Source organism: Medicago truncatula, chromosome 7 (genome assembly GCF_003473485.1).
Source record: "Medicago truncatula cultivar Jemalong A17 chromosome 7, MtrunA17r5.0-ANR, whole genome shotgun sequence".
Taxonomy (NCBI): Eukaryota; Viridiplantae; Streptophyta; class Magnoliopsida; order Fabales; family Fabaceae; genus Medicago; species Medicago truncatula.
The window spans coordinates 55,576,375-55,595,450 of NC_053048.1; the positions used below are offsets into that span (position 1 = coordinate 55,576,375).

A 19,076-nucleotide genomic window follows, 5' to 3' on the forward strand; every position below is an offset into this window, starting at 1 on the left:
TAATATCTCACATGTTATATGGATGTAGTTTTTGCTAGAAAAATCTAACTAATTCAATTTCAGATTTTGTGAATTATTTTTGCACTATATAACTTTTTTTCTGCATAGACATATTTTATTAATAAATTCAATTTCAGATATAATGAACCAATGTGATTTTAATAAAAGTAATTATGTCAATTAATTAATATTTTGATCTTTACTCTCTTGTTCCAAAAGAAAAAGAGAGTAAACAAAGTTTAATTAAAGAATATTTTGATTAAAATTTGAGTTTGGATATTACGAACAATTCAACCTTAATTAATTGAACTTCGAAAGGATGGATGACACTCACTTGATTAAGATAAAAGATTAAATAAGTTAAAAATTATACTTCAAATCATGACAAAAAATACTAACATAACAATTAATCTACTAACATTTTTCTTTAAAAAATCAACCTACTAACATTTCTCATTCTTCAATTATTCAAAAAAAAAAAAAAAAAAACATTTTTCATTAATTTTTTTTTTAACCGAAGTCCATTAATTAAATGAGTTCATCTAATTAGTTTTTTTTTTTTTTGACAAATCATCTAATTAGCTATTGGCGTTTATACGCTTTCAAAGAGTAGAATTTTTAAATAAATTTCTTTTACAAAATTAATTGAATTTAATGTGCAGCAAAGGATCACTACACGTCGAGGAAGTTTTAGACAAGTTTTTTTCTTCTTCTTCTTTCAAATTGACATGATAATATACTGAAATCTGTTTTTTTTTTTTTTACAAAATATACTGAAATTTGTTAAAATTATTTTAATACTTTTAAATTTATTGTACATTTTTCTATAAAAAAAATAATAATTAGGAAATGGAAAATTATTATTGATTAGACATTTCACGCTAGCTCATATGGTATTTAAATTCCAACCTTTGAGGTTACAAATTCAATCAATGATACATGATAAACATGATGTGATCATACAAAGGATAATTGAGATAAATAAATAAGTGGGTAAGACATTATATAGTACTTTTCTAGGAAAACATAGAATTATACTGAATCTTCACGTCACTTCTCTCTGTCACTCTCACTCTTTTGTTTGGCCCCGACATAGATTTGAGGTAATCATAAAGCATGTTACGTGATCCATATAATACCCCCTCCGTTCCTCAATAGATGATTTAGTTGACTCTGACACACGTATCAATGCATATATTTTATCTTTGATATCTTCAATTCTCTACTAAAAAATATTATAAAAATTTAATATTTTAAAAATATTCATCGAGACGAATCCAACAACATCTTACATGATATTATTTATCTTTGTGAATTAGTAGAAAAATATGGTCAAAGTATGTCAAGTCAATAATGTATATTGTCAACTAGGTCATCTATTAAGGGACGGAGGGAGTATATTATAAAACCTTCTAGAACACACATCTCATCTTTATAAAACAAAGTGTGACATATATTTGAAACACACTTCAATTCAATTCAAGGGTAACCCTCAAAGTAGAAATCATTAATTTTATTTTCCAACCATGGTGTTGCCAGCAAACATTAATGATGTTCCTCATTTTGTATTATTTCCCTTAATAGCACAAGGACACATTATACCTATGATAGACATTGCTAAACTGTTAGCACAACGTGGTGTTATTGTTACCATATTTACTACACCAAAAAATGCATCACGTTTTACTTCAGTTCTTTCTCGTGCTGTTTCTTCTGGCCTCCAAATCAAAATAGTAACACTCAATTTTCCAACAAAACAAGCAGGGTTACCAGAAGGGTGTGAGAATTTTGACATGGTGGATTCAATAGACATGAGAATGAATCTCTTCCATGCAATCACCTTGCTCCAAAAACCAGCTGAAGAATTGTTTGATGCATTGACACCAAAACCAAGTTGCATAATCTCTGATTTTTTCATTCCTTGGACTATTCAAATAGCTGAAAACCATAAAATTCCAAGGATTTCATTCCATGGGTTTTCTTGCTTCTGTCTCCATTGCATGCTCAAGATACAAACTTCAAAGATTCTTGAAAGAGTCGATTCAGAATCTGAGTATTTTACTGTGCCCGGCATACCTGACCAAATTCAAGTCACCAAAGAGCAGATACCAGGAATATTGAAAGGTGAACTGAAGGAGTTTGGGGAGAAGATGCATGATGCTGAAATGAAGTCATATGGTGAAATCATAAACACTTTTGAGGAGTTGGAGAAAGCATATGTTAAGGATTACAAGAAGGAAAAAAATGGCAAGGTATGGTTTGTTGGACCAGTTTCACTTTGCAACAAAGATGGTTTGGATAAGGCACAAAGAGGTATTATAGCCTCAATAAGTGAACATCATTGCTTAAAGTGGCTAGATTTGCACCAACCAAAGTCTGTGGTGTATGCTTGTCTTGGAAGTTTATGCAACTTAATTCCTTCACAGCTTATGGAATTGGCTTTGGCATTGGAAGCGACAAATAGGCCATTTATTTGGGTTATTAGGGAAGGAAATAAAAGTAGCGAAGAGTTGGAAAAATGGATTAGTGAGGAAAGAAACAAAGGGAGAGGCCTTATAATTAGAGGTTGGGCTCCACAAGTGCTAATATTATCACACCCTTCAATTGGAGGATTCTTAACACATTGTGGATGGAATTCAACACTTGAAGGGATAAGTGCTGGTTTGCCATTGGTAACTTGGCCGTTATTTGCTGACCAATTTTTGAATGAGAAGCTTGTTACTCAAGTGTTGAGGATTGGAGTGAGCCTTGGTGTAGAGGTTCCAATGAGGTTGGGAGTGGAAGAGAGTTTAGGTGTGTTGGTGAAGAAGGAAGGTATTAAAGAGGCAATATGCATGGTGATGGATGAGGGAGAAGAAAGTAAAGAGAGAAGAGAAAGGGCTAGTAAACTAAGTGAGATGGCAAAAAGAGCTGTTGAAAAAGGTGGATCCTCTCATCTTAATATAAATTTGCTTATCCAAGATATCATGGAACAATGATCAAGCAGCAGAGTTGACACATGAAGGGATACAATCTATAACATCTGTCCTTTTGATGTCATTATCTGTTTTCTTTTTATTATTATTGCATATTCCACGCTGCAATCATGAAGTTATGTAATAAGTTACATGCTTGAAGATGTATTCAATACGTATTTATATGAAGAGGGTGCTATATGTTCTCACTTCTTTATAACAATAAATCATTATTATAAAAGTCCACCTGACAAATGACATGTGAATTTCTTCCTCACTCTTGATTCATAATAACTGTAAATGGGTTCTTTGAAATCAAGGATTCAGAAATTTACCATAAGAGATTGACGGAGACAACTGAGGCAATGAGTGTGTAAGAAAGATTGAAAGGAGCCATGGAATTTGGGAGATTAAAGAGCATTGCAGTGTTGTGTGTGAATAGTGCAGGGAAAAAATATATATTTTCTCAACCAATACAACCGGTCATTAGGTAAAATAAATAAATAATATGTCAAATTATAATTGAAGTGTGTTAGAAGGTGCGATCCTAACATTCCTCATTATATTATAAGGACTAAAAGCTGATGAAAAATTTATATAGGGACTAAAATAAATAAATAATAATTGAAGTGCGTTAGAAGGTGTGATCCTAGCATTTCTCATTATATTATAAGGACTAAAAGCCGATGAAAAATTTATACAGGGACTAGATATATTTAACTCTTTTGCTTGTATACGAGTCTAAAGAGAGTATTCAATAACACTCTTTCAGTTCATTAAGCTTCAACATAATAGGCTCGATTAGACCCCAAAGTTCCTACTTCTCAGATAGAAAAGAATGCTCAATGCCTTAGAATTTATAAAAGTACTACATAGGCACCATAGTAATCAAGGAATACTAGCAAAATCACTTATTCGCTAAATTTCAACCGTCTCTCAAACAAGGTAGAGAAACCAAAAAAAGAGAAAAAAAGATTATGCAAGCTAATTCAACACCACTGCATAGACATTAATATGGATGCCTTAAACGCTGTCTCCTTCCAAATCAAGTTCACTAGGCCTGTTTCTAATTTCACTCCTGTACGAGAAGTCATCATCGAGATTCTCCATAGTTCTCCCATAAACAAATGTCTTTGTACCCATTGTCGTAAAGGGCATTAAGCCAAATGCTCTGGCAGTTTTAATCTCCCTGGCAACCTTCCTTTGAGCCTTTGCGCTGATGCCAGTCTAGTCACAATGAATAAGAATAAACAATTGGTAAGATCCCAATATTTAATGTGCAGGAGGAAACAAGGAAAATGATTACAGTAGCAGTACAAATTGTAGAGCATCCACCCTTTATTTTTCCTTAATAATTCACCGTTCCTACCCAGTCTACTAACCTACAGCAGTGTTGTGAGTCTGGTTCGGTTGCTGTCATGACAGCAGGGAGTGTGCAGTTTGGGTGTGGGCAGCTGGAGCGGTTTGGAGGTTTGCTATAGGTAGCTTGGTTTGCACCTTGTTTTCCTGTGTTGAGGTCTTGCTTTGTGCGCAGCTTTCCACTTCTGTTTTGTAGCTGGATTGTAAAGGTTTTTTTTATTGAGTTTGTATTGGTGTTGTGGGGTCTTTTTGTTATAAGGCCTTTGTATACTCTTTTTCCTCCTTTTGCGGGTTAAGTGCATATTGTGCTAGCCTAGCTTAATAATTTTTGCCGATTCAAAAAAAAAAAACCTACAGCAGATTAGAACTTACCTTGCTTCTCTTGATAAGAATTCCAGCTTCTGTTATGAAGTTTGCCAGGAATCTTACATTCTGCATAAAATCAATGATACTACTAAGAGTCATTCCAGAAATAACATTGATAGGAACATTTTTTAATTATCAACGTAAATATACAAATCTTAGCCTCAATAACACGAGCTACAGCAATTAAACAGATTTGTCGCAAATATCTTCCTCACCTTCATCTGCCTTCCCACAATAAAAGTCGAACCACCATAAATCAATGAGGACTTTAGCACGACAACATCACAATAAATTTATGTGAGTTGCATATGAAAAAATTCATCCTGAGTTTTTCACACAATTTCATAAGGATACCAAACTGGATCTAAGGTGTAAAGAAGCAAGGCATAATATTTTAGGGAAAAACTGAAAGGACAACTCCTGCCCTTGTTCAAATGAATCCGAAATCTATGACAATTCATCCTTGTTTTCTTGCGTAACATGTGCATGTCATCTGTATTCTAACACTAATACGTATGGGAGTTAACATATACATGTCATCCTCTGAGGTCTGAGTTAAGGATCTAAGGTTGACTCATTCATACACCTTTTCCAAGAATCTTAGAATGATAAGATGGTGGGCATTGTACACAGACTACCTAGCCATATGTATAAAATATCTTTGACAATTGTCAAGTCTAGTTTATATGCATTCCAAAATTAGCTCTGAACCATAGCTTTGCCAAACAAATTAACAAAATCATTTTCTTTTATTGTTTCATAATACTTGCATGCAAAAAGAACAAATTCATGTACATGAAAAATTTCACCTTTAACATAAGAAACAGAAATAGAAAGTAATTAGTTAATTACAGCTATGATATATAAAATATCTTATAACAGAACTACTCTGAACGAAGTGCTGACCCTGAAATCTGCTTGACTAAGAACATCTTTGGTGGATACTGCGAATTCATTTCTTATGGGGGGTTTTCGTGCAGCAGGCTTTGTTAGATCAAGATCCTGTATGAAGAAAGATGTTGCACAGATCAGAAAATTAATTTGATACAGCTAGTACAAAAGAAACACCAGATAAAATCACCATATCAATTGCTTTTTGAAGCAGACAAAAACTGATGAGCTAAAAATAACTTATCCACATTATTGGCCCATATATCAAATCTTAATAGTACAAATGTGTGTGTTATTTCATGTAATTGAAATCCAGCAATACAATGGATTTTATCAATATTATCACAATAATTTAAAAAAGACAGAGAAAACACCAATAATTCTGTCCAGCCATCTAAAATTATATTCTATGCTACTGCAACACAGAATTTTCCTTTAGAGGAACAAAAAGGGAAACTGTGTTTTGGGTCAAAAGGGTTTGTCTGTCTATCTGCGAGTGAAGTGTGATTTGACAACTTAGGCTGAATAGGTATAGGTCAGGCTACATGTTTAACCAATAAGTGAAATTCAGGCTACGTGTTAAATCAATGTGTGAAATATTTGTTTCTATATCAGTCAACATCTGTTTTGATTCCAGTTCTCCCCCCTAAAACTCTTGTTTTCAACAGAAGAGAACAAAAAACTTGCTTGAGACAAGGCTTCCTTGAAAGCAACGTCTCATTCATGTTCAATGTGAACTAGAGTATAATAATGAATATTGATCACTATGCAATAAAAAACTTAGGTTCTAAATTATTTTCAGCAGTTCCCATAACAAGCTTCATGGTATCTTTGAGAAACCAGGTATATTTCACAAAATAATCTTCACTTTACTTCATGAAATATTTCCCACCAAATATCTGTTAGTATTGATCACATCTAAAGACCAATTCAGACATTAACTATAAGCTGCCCTCATTCCAAACAAAATTTAAAAAATTAGTAAGAGAATGCAAATATACAGAATATGGAATAGTAATACAAACAGTGATACCTGACGAAGTTAGGGATTGTTATTCGGCATACCTTTGTATTATATGTTGATCCACGATGAAAGGTGGTGTCATACCGATAAGAATAATCATCTTTTTCGATTTCATCAGGATCATATTCAAAGTATCTGGCAGCATTATTCAGCTTCCCATCCATTCCATCAGATAATGTGTCAAAAGTTTGTTCCAGATCATCCAGCAGCTGGGAACTTCCACCAGATCTATCTCGACCCCTTGTTTGTTGATTCAGCTTATCTAAAATGAAATCAGTTTTGGAAGTTCCACCAGGACTAAATATCCGCTGCTCAAATTCATCAGGAGACTCTGACTTGTTAACCTGCTGATTAGCATTTCCATTTCCTGCTTAATTAGGTGATCATAAGGATTATATAAGTAAATCATCATCAAAGAGAAAATAAAAACAACAAATTCAAAACATCCTAACCACAGACAGACTATGGCTTTATAACAGAAAACATGAAATTCTCATCGAACTATACGAAAACTAAAATTTATAGAGGTTTGCTTTATTAGACTCAGTTCCTCCTTATTCCTGAAATTATGCTGACCCTCCCGATTTTGAATATTTACAGAAAACAGCCTATAACCCTCAAAACAGTAATTTTTTTTTTTTTGAGGTAAGTGTATTAAACCATCCTATTATTGGACAAAATATGCAAGTACCCAAGAGTATAAAGAGAATAAAATTGCAAAAACACCAGCACCCAGAAATAAACAGATGGTGGTACAAATGATGATGTAGGTTTGATACTACACCAGCTCACCTATTCCCCTCCCATAGCCAGATGCTTACATGTCGCAAGTATCTCAAAAAAATGTTGGGGCCACTGGTGCCCAGTTTTTATCACTAAGAAAGCTGGTCCCAACACACTATTCAAATGAGGGATGGTCAGTTAGCAGACAACAAAAAACCCTTCGAAACCATAGCTTATAACACCGATGAAAATCTTTGTACACTGATTTGGTCACGGCCATGTGGATCAAACAACTTCATAATGTCCAGTCATGAAGGATTACAGATCTCTCAATGATAAGGCCACAGTTTCCCACTAACCATCAAACTATGCTACATTTATATTTTGGTCTACCCTCCTTAAATGTTTCATGATGAGTTTACTCTTAAGCTTAAATGTAGGATTCTTAAACAGAAATCATATATTGTGATTTCTCATGTCAAATAAGATATAGTAACTGGTAAGGATTCATGGTAGAATCTTCGTAGTTTTCCATATGGTGACATATACAAAATAAGTTTATTTCTGAAACGATGAGGCATTTAATGAATTAAATAGACTGTAGACATATATACATAATACATATTGATTAAATCCTCAGAGTCTGCACAACCCATGACATCGACCATTGTTCAACATGATTTAGGGAGGGTCGATCATGGAAACAAGCTAGAAAATGATGACCCAAACTTAGTAGACTGGAGGAAAAAATAGTCAAACAAATTACTCACGAATAACTTTTTGAAAAAGGGGAGAATTAACATGTGATATTTATCACTGGGTTAAATATTTTTATTCTCTATAAAATATACATTTTATAATTTAATCACAATATATTTTTTACCCATTTTTAGTCCCTACATTTTACATAAACGGGGTGCTTTGAGTCCTTATGGAGGTAACTCTTTATAATTACTAGCAAAAAGAATAGCCTAGACACATACTTTGCATATAGTAAGAAATTTTATTATGAGAAGGAAATTGATGTGGTTAACTCCTCATTATCGTACAAAATACCCAAGAATATTACGAGGAGAAGCAAATTGCGAAGACTCTACACCACCCAAAAAGAAAGAAAGAAAAAAAATATGATAGTGACTTATCACCCTCAAAAAACCAGGTATGCAGGACAAATGATGTTGCACGTTAATTGGCATCAACCCTAGTCAGGTTTGAACCTCCACTAGCACTTTGTTCCCCTCCCACACCTAAGTTCTTCAATGTTACCCACACAAAAGACGTCAGACCAATTGGTGTCCAGTTTGTATCTTCAAAAAACAGGAATAAACACTATTTAAACGAGGATCAGTTTGTTATCAGCTGACAAGAAGAGCTTAAAATCAATAGTTTGAAACAAGGGAGTCATTTTCTCAACTACATGTATCAAATGAGTCATAATGTCTTGGAATGGACTACGTACATAAAATGTTTACTTTTCAATCTAGATCTCTTTTTGGATGGCAAAACCAATCCTCGTAAACACAACATTCATGGACCTAGGAGACATGACATTGCTATGCATGACCTTTTGGACTCTATGTAGACGATCAACAGCCTCTGGTGCTAGAAAACCGAAAGTGTCAAAAGCAAATGGTATAAAAGCATGTTGATTGTCAGCGGCACAACTTGTTGCCCGCCCCCGCTTGCCTTCTATTCAAGTGTAAATAATGGTTTATATAATTATATATTAAATTAGATATCTTGCCTATCTCCCTAACTATTAAACTATCTTATGTCTGATCTACCTTCCTTAGAAACTATAACACACATCAAGGAAAAGGCAAACTGTTTGAAGGGTTTATTGTATGTTGAGATTTGTTATGAAAAAAATAGCATATTATTATTAACTGCAAAAGTTATCACATTAATTCTGAGACTGCAATGAAGAGAATATCTGGGATAAACAGGTGTAACACTACACATAAATTCGACATAGTTACTGGGAGTCCAGAGCTAAAATTCAAAATTGATAGGTTCTATGTTATTGAGAGTCGACAGCGTGAAAATGCAAATTTCAAAACACATGGTAAAACAACAACAGATTCAGAAATGAGCAAGAAGGGTATCTACCTGGAAATAACCAAGTAGAAAGATTTCTTGTTGTTGAAAGTGAAAAATTGGATTTGAATTTGAATGACCTAAGTGCTACTGAACTCATCTTCATCATTTTCTGTTGCAAAAGAAACCGCCGCGGAGACAGAAGATTCTTGTGAGAGATGAAATGACAAAATACGAAATTACTAAAATACACCCACCCTAGGGTTTAGTGTTGGAAGTGAACCCACAGCGCTGCCACGGAAGTAGAGGAGAAAGGGTGGGCGACACACTTTTTCTTTCAACTTTGATGAGTCAATTTTTATTTTTATTTGGCTTAAATATGATTTTCGTCTCTGTAATTTAGGCACGTTTTGATTTTCATCTAAAAAAAACTTTAAATTACATCCTTCTAAAAAAATTTTGGTTTGAAAAAGGTTCCTAGCCCCACATTTTTTATGATATGGCATGGATTTGCCACGTGACAGTTGCTGACTGTGCAACTTCTGCCACGTGGCGCGCAGTCCACGTAATTAAAAAATTAAAATAATTTTTAAAGTTTTGAAAATTATTTTTTTCAATTAAAAAAATATGAAAATTAATTCAAAAATCATTTAAAAAAATCGAAAAAAAACTGTTAAAATTTAATTTTCGAATATTAATTTTTTTTAATTTGAAAATTATATTTTTTTATTCATATTTTAAAAAAAAATTAAAAAAATCATTTCATTTTTTTTTCAAAAATTTCAGATTTTATAATTTTTAAAAATAATAATAATTTTTTTTAAAAAATTATATGATAAAAATAATTTCAGAAAATAATTTTAATATTTTTTTTCAGATTTTTATTTTTTTTATATTTTAAAATTTTAAAAACAATTTTTAGAATTTAAAAATTATTTTTAAAAAATTTAATATTATGTGGCATGCCACGTGGCCTAAGTTGCACAGTCAGCAACTGCCACGTGGCAAAAACCATGCCACTTCAACGTTTTAGTGGGGCCAGGGACCTTTTTCAAACAAAAAATTTTTTACAGGATGTAATTCAAAGTTTTTTTTTACAGGGACGAAATGCAAAACCGACCCAAATTACAGAGACTAATATCATATTTAAGCCTTTTTATTTTTTTTTACTAATCAGTTTTTTTTTTTTTTTTAATCACCAGTTTGTTCTCCTTGATTAAGTTTGGTTCGTATAGCCTAGAAATGATTTTAAAAGAAATCTATATTAAAAAAAATTAATAATAATTAATTCACTTTAAAATTTAAAAAGAGATTTATATTTATGGATAGGTTAGCATATAATTTTCGTTAAAAATTTTCATTAAAATAAATATGGATGACAACATATTTAAAAAATCTTCACTTCACATGTTAGTTTATATGATTGTGATAAGACTCAACTTTTGTTTCAATTGCGAGCTTGTGTTACTTTTATTCTCAGAGTAAAATTTTTATTTTTATTTTTCATTTTTTCTTAGGAATTCAATTATCGGGAATATTATTTCCATAAATTCTTGATATTCCTAGAAACTTTTTTAATATTTTGTTTAGATTTTTTTTTATAAAAAATTTAGTTTAAAATTATAAAATGAAAATAGGAAAAATAATAGAGGAAAGTAGGTGGTTATTGCTCGTTGCATTTCTTTTTTTCGGGAATAAAAAGTAACTCAATACGTGAGAATAAAAGTTGGGAAGTTGTGTGTAAATTTTATTACATCAAATAAATAATATTTAAGAACAATTTTTATAACCATGTACCATAAATGCTTATAATATATATATATATATATATATATATATATATATATATATATATATATATATATCAAATGTGAGAATTATATTCATTACCTCACTTTCTCTTTAACATGCGTTCTAATATTTTAAAAATGGAAACTTTGCCTTGAGAAAAAATGAATAATTTTTAAAAATATGTAAACTTCAAGGTGGGAACCTTAAAACTTAGGATGATAGCATGTTTCCATTTCTTACAAATAGCTAAAAAGATCCTAGGAAGATCAAAGTAGCTGTAGAAGTAAAGATTCTTGCTTGTATTACTTGTTATGAACACGAAATGAAAAGTGGCATGAGAAGGGAAGTGTGTTTTGTAAATTGAAACCTCCATAACCATTAACAAAACATACACCAAGATAACTAGATAAGACTTTCCAAAATCTAGTAATCTACAATAAGAAATAGCACAACCTAGCTACACATGTTGGGTGTGCATTCAGAGTTTTGCTGCTCTTTCCATATCCTTCCTGTTACTCTTAGTTTCAACTCTTTTCTATCCCCACCTGAGAAGAAAAGTGCCATGTTACGGTATATGATTAGGCCGTCATGACTATCCTTCACTTTCTTGTGACTATCTCTAATGCTTCTTGGACTCCCTTCAAATGTTAGTTTACGTCCATTTCCTCCCACTTCTAAGCTGTAGCTGTAGTTCTTGGCGTCTCTGTCATCACCCATGAATCGAAGAAACGCCATGTAAACAGGTGACGTTTCAAGCTGGAATGCTTCAAAATGGAGACAAAAATATTGACCAAAACAATGGAAAACCTACATGAACCAAACAATAAGAGTTAGTCATAACAATTTGGATAAGATATCAAAATGTATGACTGTGCATGAATTTAACTACAAAATACTCACTATTCTATTTAGTAACCAATTCAGAGACCGGTTTTAAAAAAATCATCAAACTCAAACCAATAGTTGCTAATGTTAACTACTGATTTCATATTTTGTCTCTCTATCACAAATTCGAATTCTTTGGAGCGTGGATGTGTATAACTGGTGACTATCAAAAATCTGAATTCATCAGTTGCTAAATAACTAAACCGATCAATAAATAGCAAATTTTGTTAAGGGTCATAATTACCGTTAGCATCCAAGTAGCATTTTCTACTTCCGTAGGATTTGATTTGACATAACGATGGTTAAAAGTGCATCCAGAATGCATATCAACCCCATGGTCATCCCTTAAATGGGCAACAAGGTATGGAATATTTCCAACAACAGAACAGTCTGATCCAGCATAAGGGCAATTGTATGGTCTAAAGGTACAGATAGACTCATGTTTGAGTTTGCTAAAATATGGAAATATCTCTGAACAACCAAGAGATATGTATCTACAAGGAAATTCAAGTGATTCTGCTATTTTCTCCAATGCTAAACACCTTATATCGCCTAGCTCTTGCCTGCAAGTTGGACATCTGTTGTGTACCCTTGTCTTACAATTTGAACAAAGGGTATGTCCATTGTGACACTGCAAAACAAATTTGATTTTTAAGAATTAGTCATCATGTTGTAGACATGATTAATCAAATTTTTCTAGTTTACTGTATTTCTTGTACAAGGACAAGAATGTCCTTTGGTTTAATGGAACATTTGTATTCTATTATGATCTCCTTGGTTTCAATTGTGATTAACTTGTTATATAGAACTAAAATATACCACTTTTTAAATCTCTCAAGTGGTATAGGTTGTGAAGCTGAAGAAGGAGGTTTGATCCCTACCATTAACAAATTATCTCTACTTTTGAGGGCTGCAACAAACTAATCACTAACATTTGCCAAGAAAAAGAGAAACGAAAACCGTAAAAAGATAGCAGTAATTATCTAAACATAGACTTGCAACATACATGGATGATATTCAGATAACAAACCTGATGGATTGGAGGGTACATTGAATTGGTGCAAACCGGACATTCAAGAAGATCATGGACACTGGTAGTGGTGGGAGCATTGTTGAGTAGCTTTGAGATTGAAGAAAACTGATGGTGATGATGTTCAGCCTCTTCCATCATAGTCAATGACAATATACTACTATCAACTCCACCTGTTTCCATTTTTAAGCATATATCACAGTGGAATCTGAGATATGAATGGTTGATCATATGAGAGATATCATACAATAGTACTAAGGACCCTTTGATTTATGTCTAACGGTTTTCATGATTTCAGCAACAAAAGCTATAAAGTGTGGAGTTAAGAAGACAGTAATGAGAAGCCAAGATTAAGATGGAACATGTAATGAGAGAGATATTTGTCACGATTGTTGTTGGATATGCTATGGCCTTTTCATGGTAATAAAGGGGCTTCTCTTCTCAATGATAAAATAAATAAATTATTTATCAAGGGAATTAATTACATAATTATCCAAATCCTAACCAAGATCAGGATTATGTCAATTTGAAATAAGAACAGGTCCTATATAATTGTGGCATGTGGAAGAAGATATGTAGTGAGTCATGCTCTAGACGCAATTTATTTGAATGATTGCCGTCCGTGGTGTACACTTTGGATACACCGTATGTTAGGTCCACTCACTATCAATCATTTTCACGTGTATTGCAAAGTTTATCATCACAGTTTGACAAATGGTTAGTATTTTAGTTTAGTATTCAAAGTGTTACATTTTTTATATCCTTGATTTGTGGACTTAATTGCCTTAGTCATACATAGATTTACTTAATCTGAGGACACTAAATAAAACACTTGTCTACAGAGCTATTTAGAGCAGGTATTGGTCCACTTGCTGATAAAGTATTTACTTCAATAGTTTTGTTTCAAGGCTAACACAGATATTCTTGTGCTGGTGAATAATTGATGATCAAATAATTATTTTGTACTTGTCGTTACTGTTATTTCTTTCTTTTTTGGTAAACGTGTTCATATTGTACAGTTGTCTTAGAGTTCTCTCTTTCAATTATGGTTCTCACTGTTCAGTATAATTTTGAACAGGATTCATGATGTGTGCACCAGTGAATTATTGTATTATGAGTTATATTTGCATAAATGTATCAGTTGTATCGTCAACTTTAAGTGAGTTCATTTCCATGTGTGTTCTGTTCATTATAATAACGATTCTCTAGCTCAAATACCTGTTGTACTAAAGAGTGTCACTCTTGTAAGCCACAAGTGATAAAGAAGATATTCAATGATGAGCGTTTAATGTTAAATATTTGTAACTTAGTTGTTAAGATCAATTTTTCTCCTTCATAGGGGTTGTACTAGGACCACCAACTCCTTATTAGTTCAAATCAGTTGAGTTATCCAACCCTACATTTAATTATATGTAACTATGACGAGAATAATAGAGATATTATGGGAAATGATAAGAAAGCATGGGAAACAAAATATGCAAATGAGTATAAGGAAATAATGTGAAAAAATCAACGATTTTAGAAGAACTGGTAAAAAATATTAACAGCAAAAGTTTTGTTTGGTGCCAAAGAAGGACGAATATTTCTTTTGTAGTTCCTAGTAACTTGGCTCCACCTCCATCTTCTCGTTTTTTTTTTTTTTTTTGAAGGATCTCATTTTTTATATAGATCATTAAAGAAAATCCATTTACCGATAAAAATACACCTGAAGTATTAGTATAATTTAGGTGTATTGGATTGAGATTTTAAAAAATTGTGAAGGAATGTATTAACTTTCAAGAGATTTTAAAAGACTTTTTAGATTTTGAGGGATTTTAGCTCATAGACTTCTAAAGATTTGAAAGTATTTTATGAGAATTCATAAGATTTGAAATAACTATCAAATTTAGCAATAATTCAAAATTACGAGAGATACATGAAAAATCAAAGAGCAAAAATAAACATCTAAGAGCTTATTGATAACTTATTGAAATGACTTTTAAAAACTTATTGATAATAGTAAAATAAACATGTAAGAGCACGAAAAGAAAAGAAAATAAAAACATGAAAGTAAAGAATGTGATCGACAACAACCAATTCGTGAAGAAAAGAGAAACGAGAGAATCACAAAAAATTAAAATCTGAAAGAAAAGAAAGAAAAAATGAAATAATGATACTCATGGAGAAACAAAAAACTGAAAGAGGTGTCAACACTGAACACACGTTGATGGCTGATGTGGGAGAAGGAGTAAAATGTCTCAAGAAATCTCAAGTCTTTGTATGAAATTGTTAGTTTTGAAATTTTTAACTAAAAAGTCTCACAAAATCCATTTCAATAAGGAATCCATTGAAATCTATACATTTTTGAATACCAAGAGAATTTTTAAGTTGCGAAAAATCTTGATGGAATACCACCGAATTTAGTTAGACTCTTTAAAAAATCCGAAAAATCTTAATTGAATACTACCAAAATTATTTCTAATCCTTTAAAATCTTGATTGAATACCTCAAGATTTTTTTTAGAACTAAAAAATCTTTTAAAATCTTTCAAAATCTCAATTCAATACTTATCTTAGTAAAATCTTGTTATTGAGGGAAACAATAATAAGGTCAACTACCAGCGGCAACTACTTAAACAACTTCAGTGACAGATTACCTAACACCTGTGACTATAATGGAAACCATTTATGACACTTTTCAGACTGCTTAAATATCACACGAGACTTTCCGAATTAAGATTCCTTCCACACCCCACGGATCTGGTGTGTACCACTACTGCAGTTTCATTTTCTCAGCCATAAAAGCCAAACCAAATCAGATGCCAATATTCATTTGTGACAATTTTTATGAATTGAAGACATGTTGCTATCTGCAAAGCAGGTATTATTGACAACAAATAAATTTGCAACATCCACATGACAACATCAATTGCCAAGTTTTTAATCCTCTGGCACCTAGTATACAAAACAATTTCACAGAAGATGTGGGGAAATTTTTTAAAATAAATCACATAAACAGACCAAACTACTACTTCTCTGTCCTTAACTGATCCTAAGTAATCTGCCTAAAAAAAAATAACTGCAAGGAAAAATAAATGAATGGATGAACAATTTCCCTCCCTCTCTCAGTTCAAATAATTGGTCTCATGATCCATAGGCAAGACTTTACTCAAAATACAGTTGATTCTGAAGTTTAGTTAAGACTTCCGAGCAATCAGACAAGCTCAACCAAAATCATACCAGTTTACTGATTTGGGAAGACATCTCTATATTTAGCATCCTCAATTGACAAATGCTAGCTACCTTGCCCGTGAGCATCCTCAATTGACAAATGCTAGCTACCTTGCCCGCGAACTCAAAAGCTTCTGAGCTATTCTATCTTTTGACGTTACTTTCTTTTTCAGCATGGATGCGAGACTTGCTTTCTTGTCTCTGTTAGTTACCTCATCATCTTCTCCAAAAGCGGCTGATCTTGAAGTTGAAGCCAATGCAGCATCCCGTAAAACTGCATCATTGTGTTCCCGAATTTTAGCAAGTTTTGCTCGTTTCAATTCTTGTTTATCAATTTCTCTCTTCTTGGCCGCCACCTTGTCTGTTTCCCGAACATTCTTTACTGCTTGTTTTGCTAACTTCTCTGCTAAATCAGTCTTTGTTATATTAACATTCATGTCTTCTGAAGGACTTGCACCAAGCGGCTTCCCTTCATCATCTCGAGGAATAATAGGTCCATGAAATGGACAAATTTTCATATCTTTTCTCCGACAGAGTCCCCCTTTTCTCAAAGGAGCACGGCATGGTTGGATCTCAATTTGCTTTTCTTCATAAGGCATTGCCGGAACACTCAATTCAGAAATTATATCTGATGGAATAACTGCATCATCATCTACCCTACCCCAGTGACTTTCAAGATCCAATCCCCGCTGGTTGGCCATAAAAACCCTGTTTGAACCCCAAGTATCCAAGTGAGAACCCCATCTCACCACAGGAGCTTTGGTCAAAAGTTTACTCCTCAGAGGGTGTGACTCTGATTGATTACCCCCATGAAGTAGGCTGTCAGTGTTGGAGCTTTTAGACTCTTTAGCATATGAACCAAGTTTATCACTACTCATATTCTGGGAAGTTGATGCCACGTCGGGATGTTTGTTTTTATTATCAGGCGCACTAGATGGGGTTTCAATGGATACAACATTACCCTCCTCCCAAAAATCTTCTTCCCCGTCAAGTTTTGATGAGTTTAGAAAAGAACAACCTGCCTCCTCACATCTTTTTTTAACTGATTTAACACGGTTTTGGATATCAATGAACTCCTTCAACGTAGAATCTCTGAATCTATTGTCAGCTACTTCAACTCTTACCAGAACAGAAACCCATTCTTGAATGGAAACCAGGTGCTTTGTCACCAGAAGTTTGTATAGCTCCCTCAATGCATCAAAAACTACCTTGTTATCACCGCTTTCATACACTTTCTCCCCTTCATTCAATGCTTCACGACGAAGCTGCTGCAGCTCCAAAGAGCGAAAGTCATCAAGCTCTTCATCGTCTAAGATATCATCTGACTCAAGTTCCTGTTTTGAATGCAAAATGTCTAAACACCCATCAATCTCGTCCATTGTAGACAGTATCTCTCCCTTTATTGAAGAAAATTTCTCTTTCAAAGATTCATACTTGTTCAACAAAATCTCTTTCGACCTCATCTCCCTCTCCTTTCTCTCTTGCCGAATCCTCTCCAGATTAGCTTGTATGTTAGGAAACTTAAGCTTTAGTGTATTCTTCAGATAATCATAACCTAATCTAAGCTGTCTGTAATGAACCCCAAACGAAACATTCCACTTCTCCAAAAATTCAATGGCCTTTGTACGCAAAAGGGATGCAACAGACGGAGGGGCAGGAAGCGGCAAATTTCGCCGAAACCCAACACTCAAGGACATTAATTGTTCCAAATTCTCAACAATGAGGGTCCTAAAAAGCTTTGAACGCATGAAGAGTTCGTCAATTATTTGGAGTGCAAGGTACCTAACCTGAAACACATATCAATCCATGTCAACATGGGGGTTTTATATTGGACTGGCAGCTCTAATCTGAATGTAAATAAACTTGAGTTGATTATTTCTACAATATGGATTATTCTCTCTTTATCATTTATTCTCTCTTCCTATTACCTTTGACATAGTTTTCCTTTTCCTTAGATAGTCTAAATTGATTTTTAACTGAAACCTATTGTTGAACTCGCTTTTAGTAACAATTTTATCATGGCAGAACCAAATATAAGTAGCTCCTTCACAGGTTACCCTATTTTGATAGACCCTATCTTGTATTGTATATAAACTAGTATAGTTTCATGTAATGTAATCAGAGAATTCATTCCAAAATCCAAAGAATTCAACTTCTTACGTAACACAATTATATCAACATCGACCGTGGCAATTATAAGAATAATTATTTGTGCAAAAAAGAATCAAATAATTGAGTTGACCCTAATTAGAGAGCGAGAAATTAAATTAAATTACCTGGGAGTGATCACGCTTCATGAGATCCATTAAGGTTTGAGAAGAAAGTCGGAGCTCCAGATCGGAGTAACGAACCACCGTTTTGATTGCTTTGAGGAGGCGGTGATCGACATCGGGTGCGGTGGAATTTGTTGCCTTTTCAATCAAAAACCTAACCTTTGCGCCTTTTCCATTCCCTTCTCTTTCGCCTTCTTCCATAACTATCCAATCTCAATCTCAATCTCACACTTATTTTATTATCTGATATTCTGATTATTATTATTATGAATTGAAAAACCTTAAATTTATACATATCCCATTTCATGGTCAATTGCTCCTTGCTTGCGCGCTACATTACCATACGACAAAATCGATTGTCGTTTGTGGAAAATTAAATTGTTCCCTTTATTTTTTTATTTTTACTTTTTTTTAACGGTGAATTGGTCTTTTATTGTTAATCTTTTAACAAGTTTTATTAAATAAAAATAATAAGTGACATTTTAACACATTTCGTCTCTCTTGTAAAAAAAAAAATCATATTTCATTTCTCTT

General features: G+C 33.1%; 4 protein-coding genes across 4 annotated transcripts; 1 reads left to right on the forward strand and 3 right to left on the reverse strand.

The window, feature by feature from the left end:
* Positions 1–1,495: 1,495 nt before the first annotated feature.
* LOC25499733 (UDP-glycosyltransferase 73C3) lies at positions 1,496–3,215 on the forward strand. The gene has a single exon (XM_013595152.3). The coding sequence runs from the start codon at positions 1,527–1,529 to the stop codon at positions 2,976–2,978; it is 1,452 nt and encodes a 483-aa protein (XP_013450606.1). The 5' UTR covers positions 1,496–1,526; the 3' UTR covers positions 2,979–3,215.
* Positions 3,216–3,643: 428 nt separating this feature from the next.
* On the reverse strand, positions 3,644–9,700 carry LOC25499734 (uncharacterized). The gene is made up of 5 exons (XM_013595153.3): positions 9,427–9,700; positions 6,636–6,961; positions 5,586–5,681; positions 4,686–4,745; positions 3,644–4,181 (listed from the first exon to the last, which is right to left on the reverse strand). Exons 1-5 carry the CDS (start codon positions 9,521–9,523, stop codon positions 3,978–3,980), a joined length of 783 nt encoding a protein of 260 aa, XP_013450607.1. The 5' UTR covers positions 9,524–9,700; the 3' UTR covers positions 3,644–3,977.
* Positions 9,701–11,421: 1,721 nt separating this feature from the next.
* LOC25499735 (E3 ubiquitin-protein ligase SINAT5) lies at positions 11,422–13,601 on the reverse strand. Its single transcript, XM_013595155.3, has 3 exons — positions 13,061–13,601; positions 12,275–12,661; positions 11,422–11,952 (listed from the first exon to the last, which is right to left on the reverse strand). The coding sequence occupies exons 1-3, from the start codon at positions 13,289–13,291 to the stop codon at positions 11,599–11,601; spliced, it is 972 nt and encodes a 323-aa protein (XP_013450609.1). The 5' UTR covers positions 13,292–13,601; the 3' UTR covers positions 11,422–11,598.
* A 2,289-nt stretch (positions 13,602–15,890) lies between these two features.
* On the reverse strand, positions 15,891–18,821 carry LOC25499736 (UV-stimulated scaffold protein A homolog). The gene is made up of 2 exons (XM_013595156.3): positions 18,546–18,821; positions 15,891–18,056 (listed from the first exon to the last, which is right to left on the reverse strand). The coding sequence occupies exons 1-2, from the start codon at positions 18,741–18,743 to the stop codon at positions 16,377–16,379; spliced, it is 1,878 nt and encodes a 625-aa protein (XP_013450610.1). The 5' UTR covers positions 18,744–18,821; the 3' UTR covers positions 15,891–16,376.
* Between the last annotated feature and the right edge of the window lie 255 nt (positions 18,822–19,076).

What these genes read in the sequence shown, in the direction of transcription:
- LOC25499735 (XM_013595155.3), bottom strand. Translation starts at nt 13,291, where the DNA reads ATGATCAACCATTCATATCTCAGATTCCACTGTGATATATGCTTAAAA. An exon ending in TGTACCCTCCAATCCATCAG is followed by an intron (nt 12,662 to 13,060) that starts GTTTGTTATCTG and finishes TTTGTTTTGCAG; the next exon opens with TGTCACAATGGACATACCCT. An exon ending in ATGCTACTTGGATGCTAACG is followed by an intron (nt 11,953 to 12,274) that starts GTAATTATGACC and finishes TGGTTCATGTAG; the next exon opens with GTTTTCCATTGTTTTGGTCA.
- LOC25499736 (XM_013595156.3), bottom strand. Translation starts at nt 18,743, where the DNA reads ATGGAAGAAGGCGAAAGAGAAGGGAATGGAAAAGGCGCAAAGGTTAGG. An exon ending in TGAAGCGTGATCACTCCCAG is followed by an intron (nt 18,057 to 18,545) that starts GTAATTTAATTT and finishes TATGTGTTTCAG; the next exon opens with GTTAGGTACCTTGCACTCCA.
- LOC25499733 (XM_013595152.3), top strand. Translation starts at nt 1,527, where the DNA reads ATGGTGTTGCCAGCAAACATTAATGATGTTCCTCATTTTGTATTATTT.
- LOC25499734 (XM_013595153.3), bottom strand. Translation starts at nt 9,523, where the DNA reads ATGATGAAGATGAGTTCAGTAGCACTTAGGTCATTCAAATTCAAATCC. An exon ending in TTCTACTTGGTTATTTCCAG is followed by an intron (nt 6,962 to 9,426) that starts GTAGATACCCTT and finishes CTAATTAAGCAG; the next exon opens with GAAATGGAAATGCTAATCAG. An exon ending in TTCTTATCAAGAGAAGCAAG is followed by an intron (nt 4,182 to 4,685) that starts GTAAGTTCTAAT and finishes CATTGTGACTAG; the next exon opens with ACTGGCATCAGCGCAAAGGC.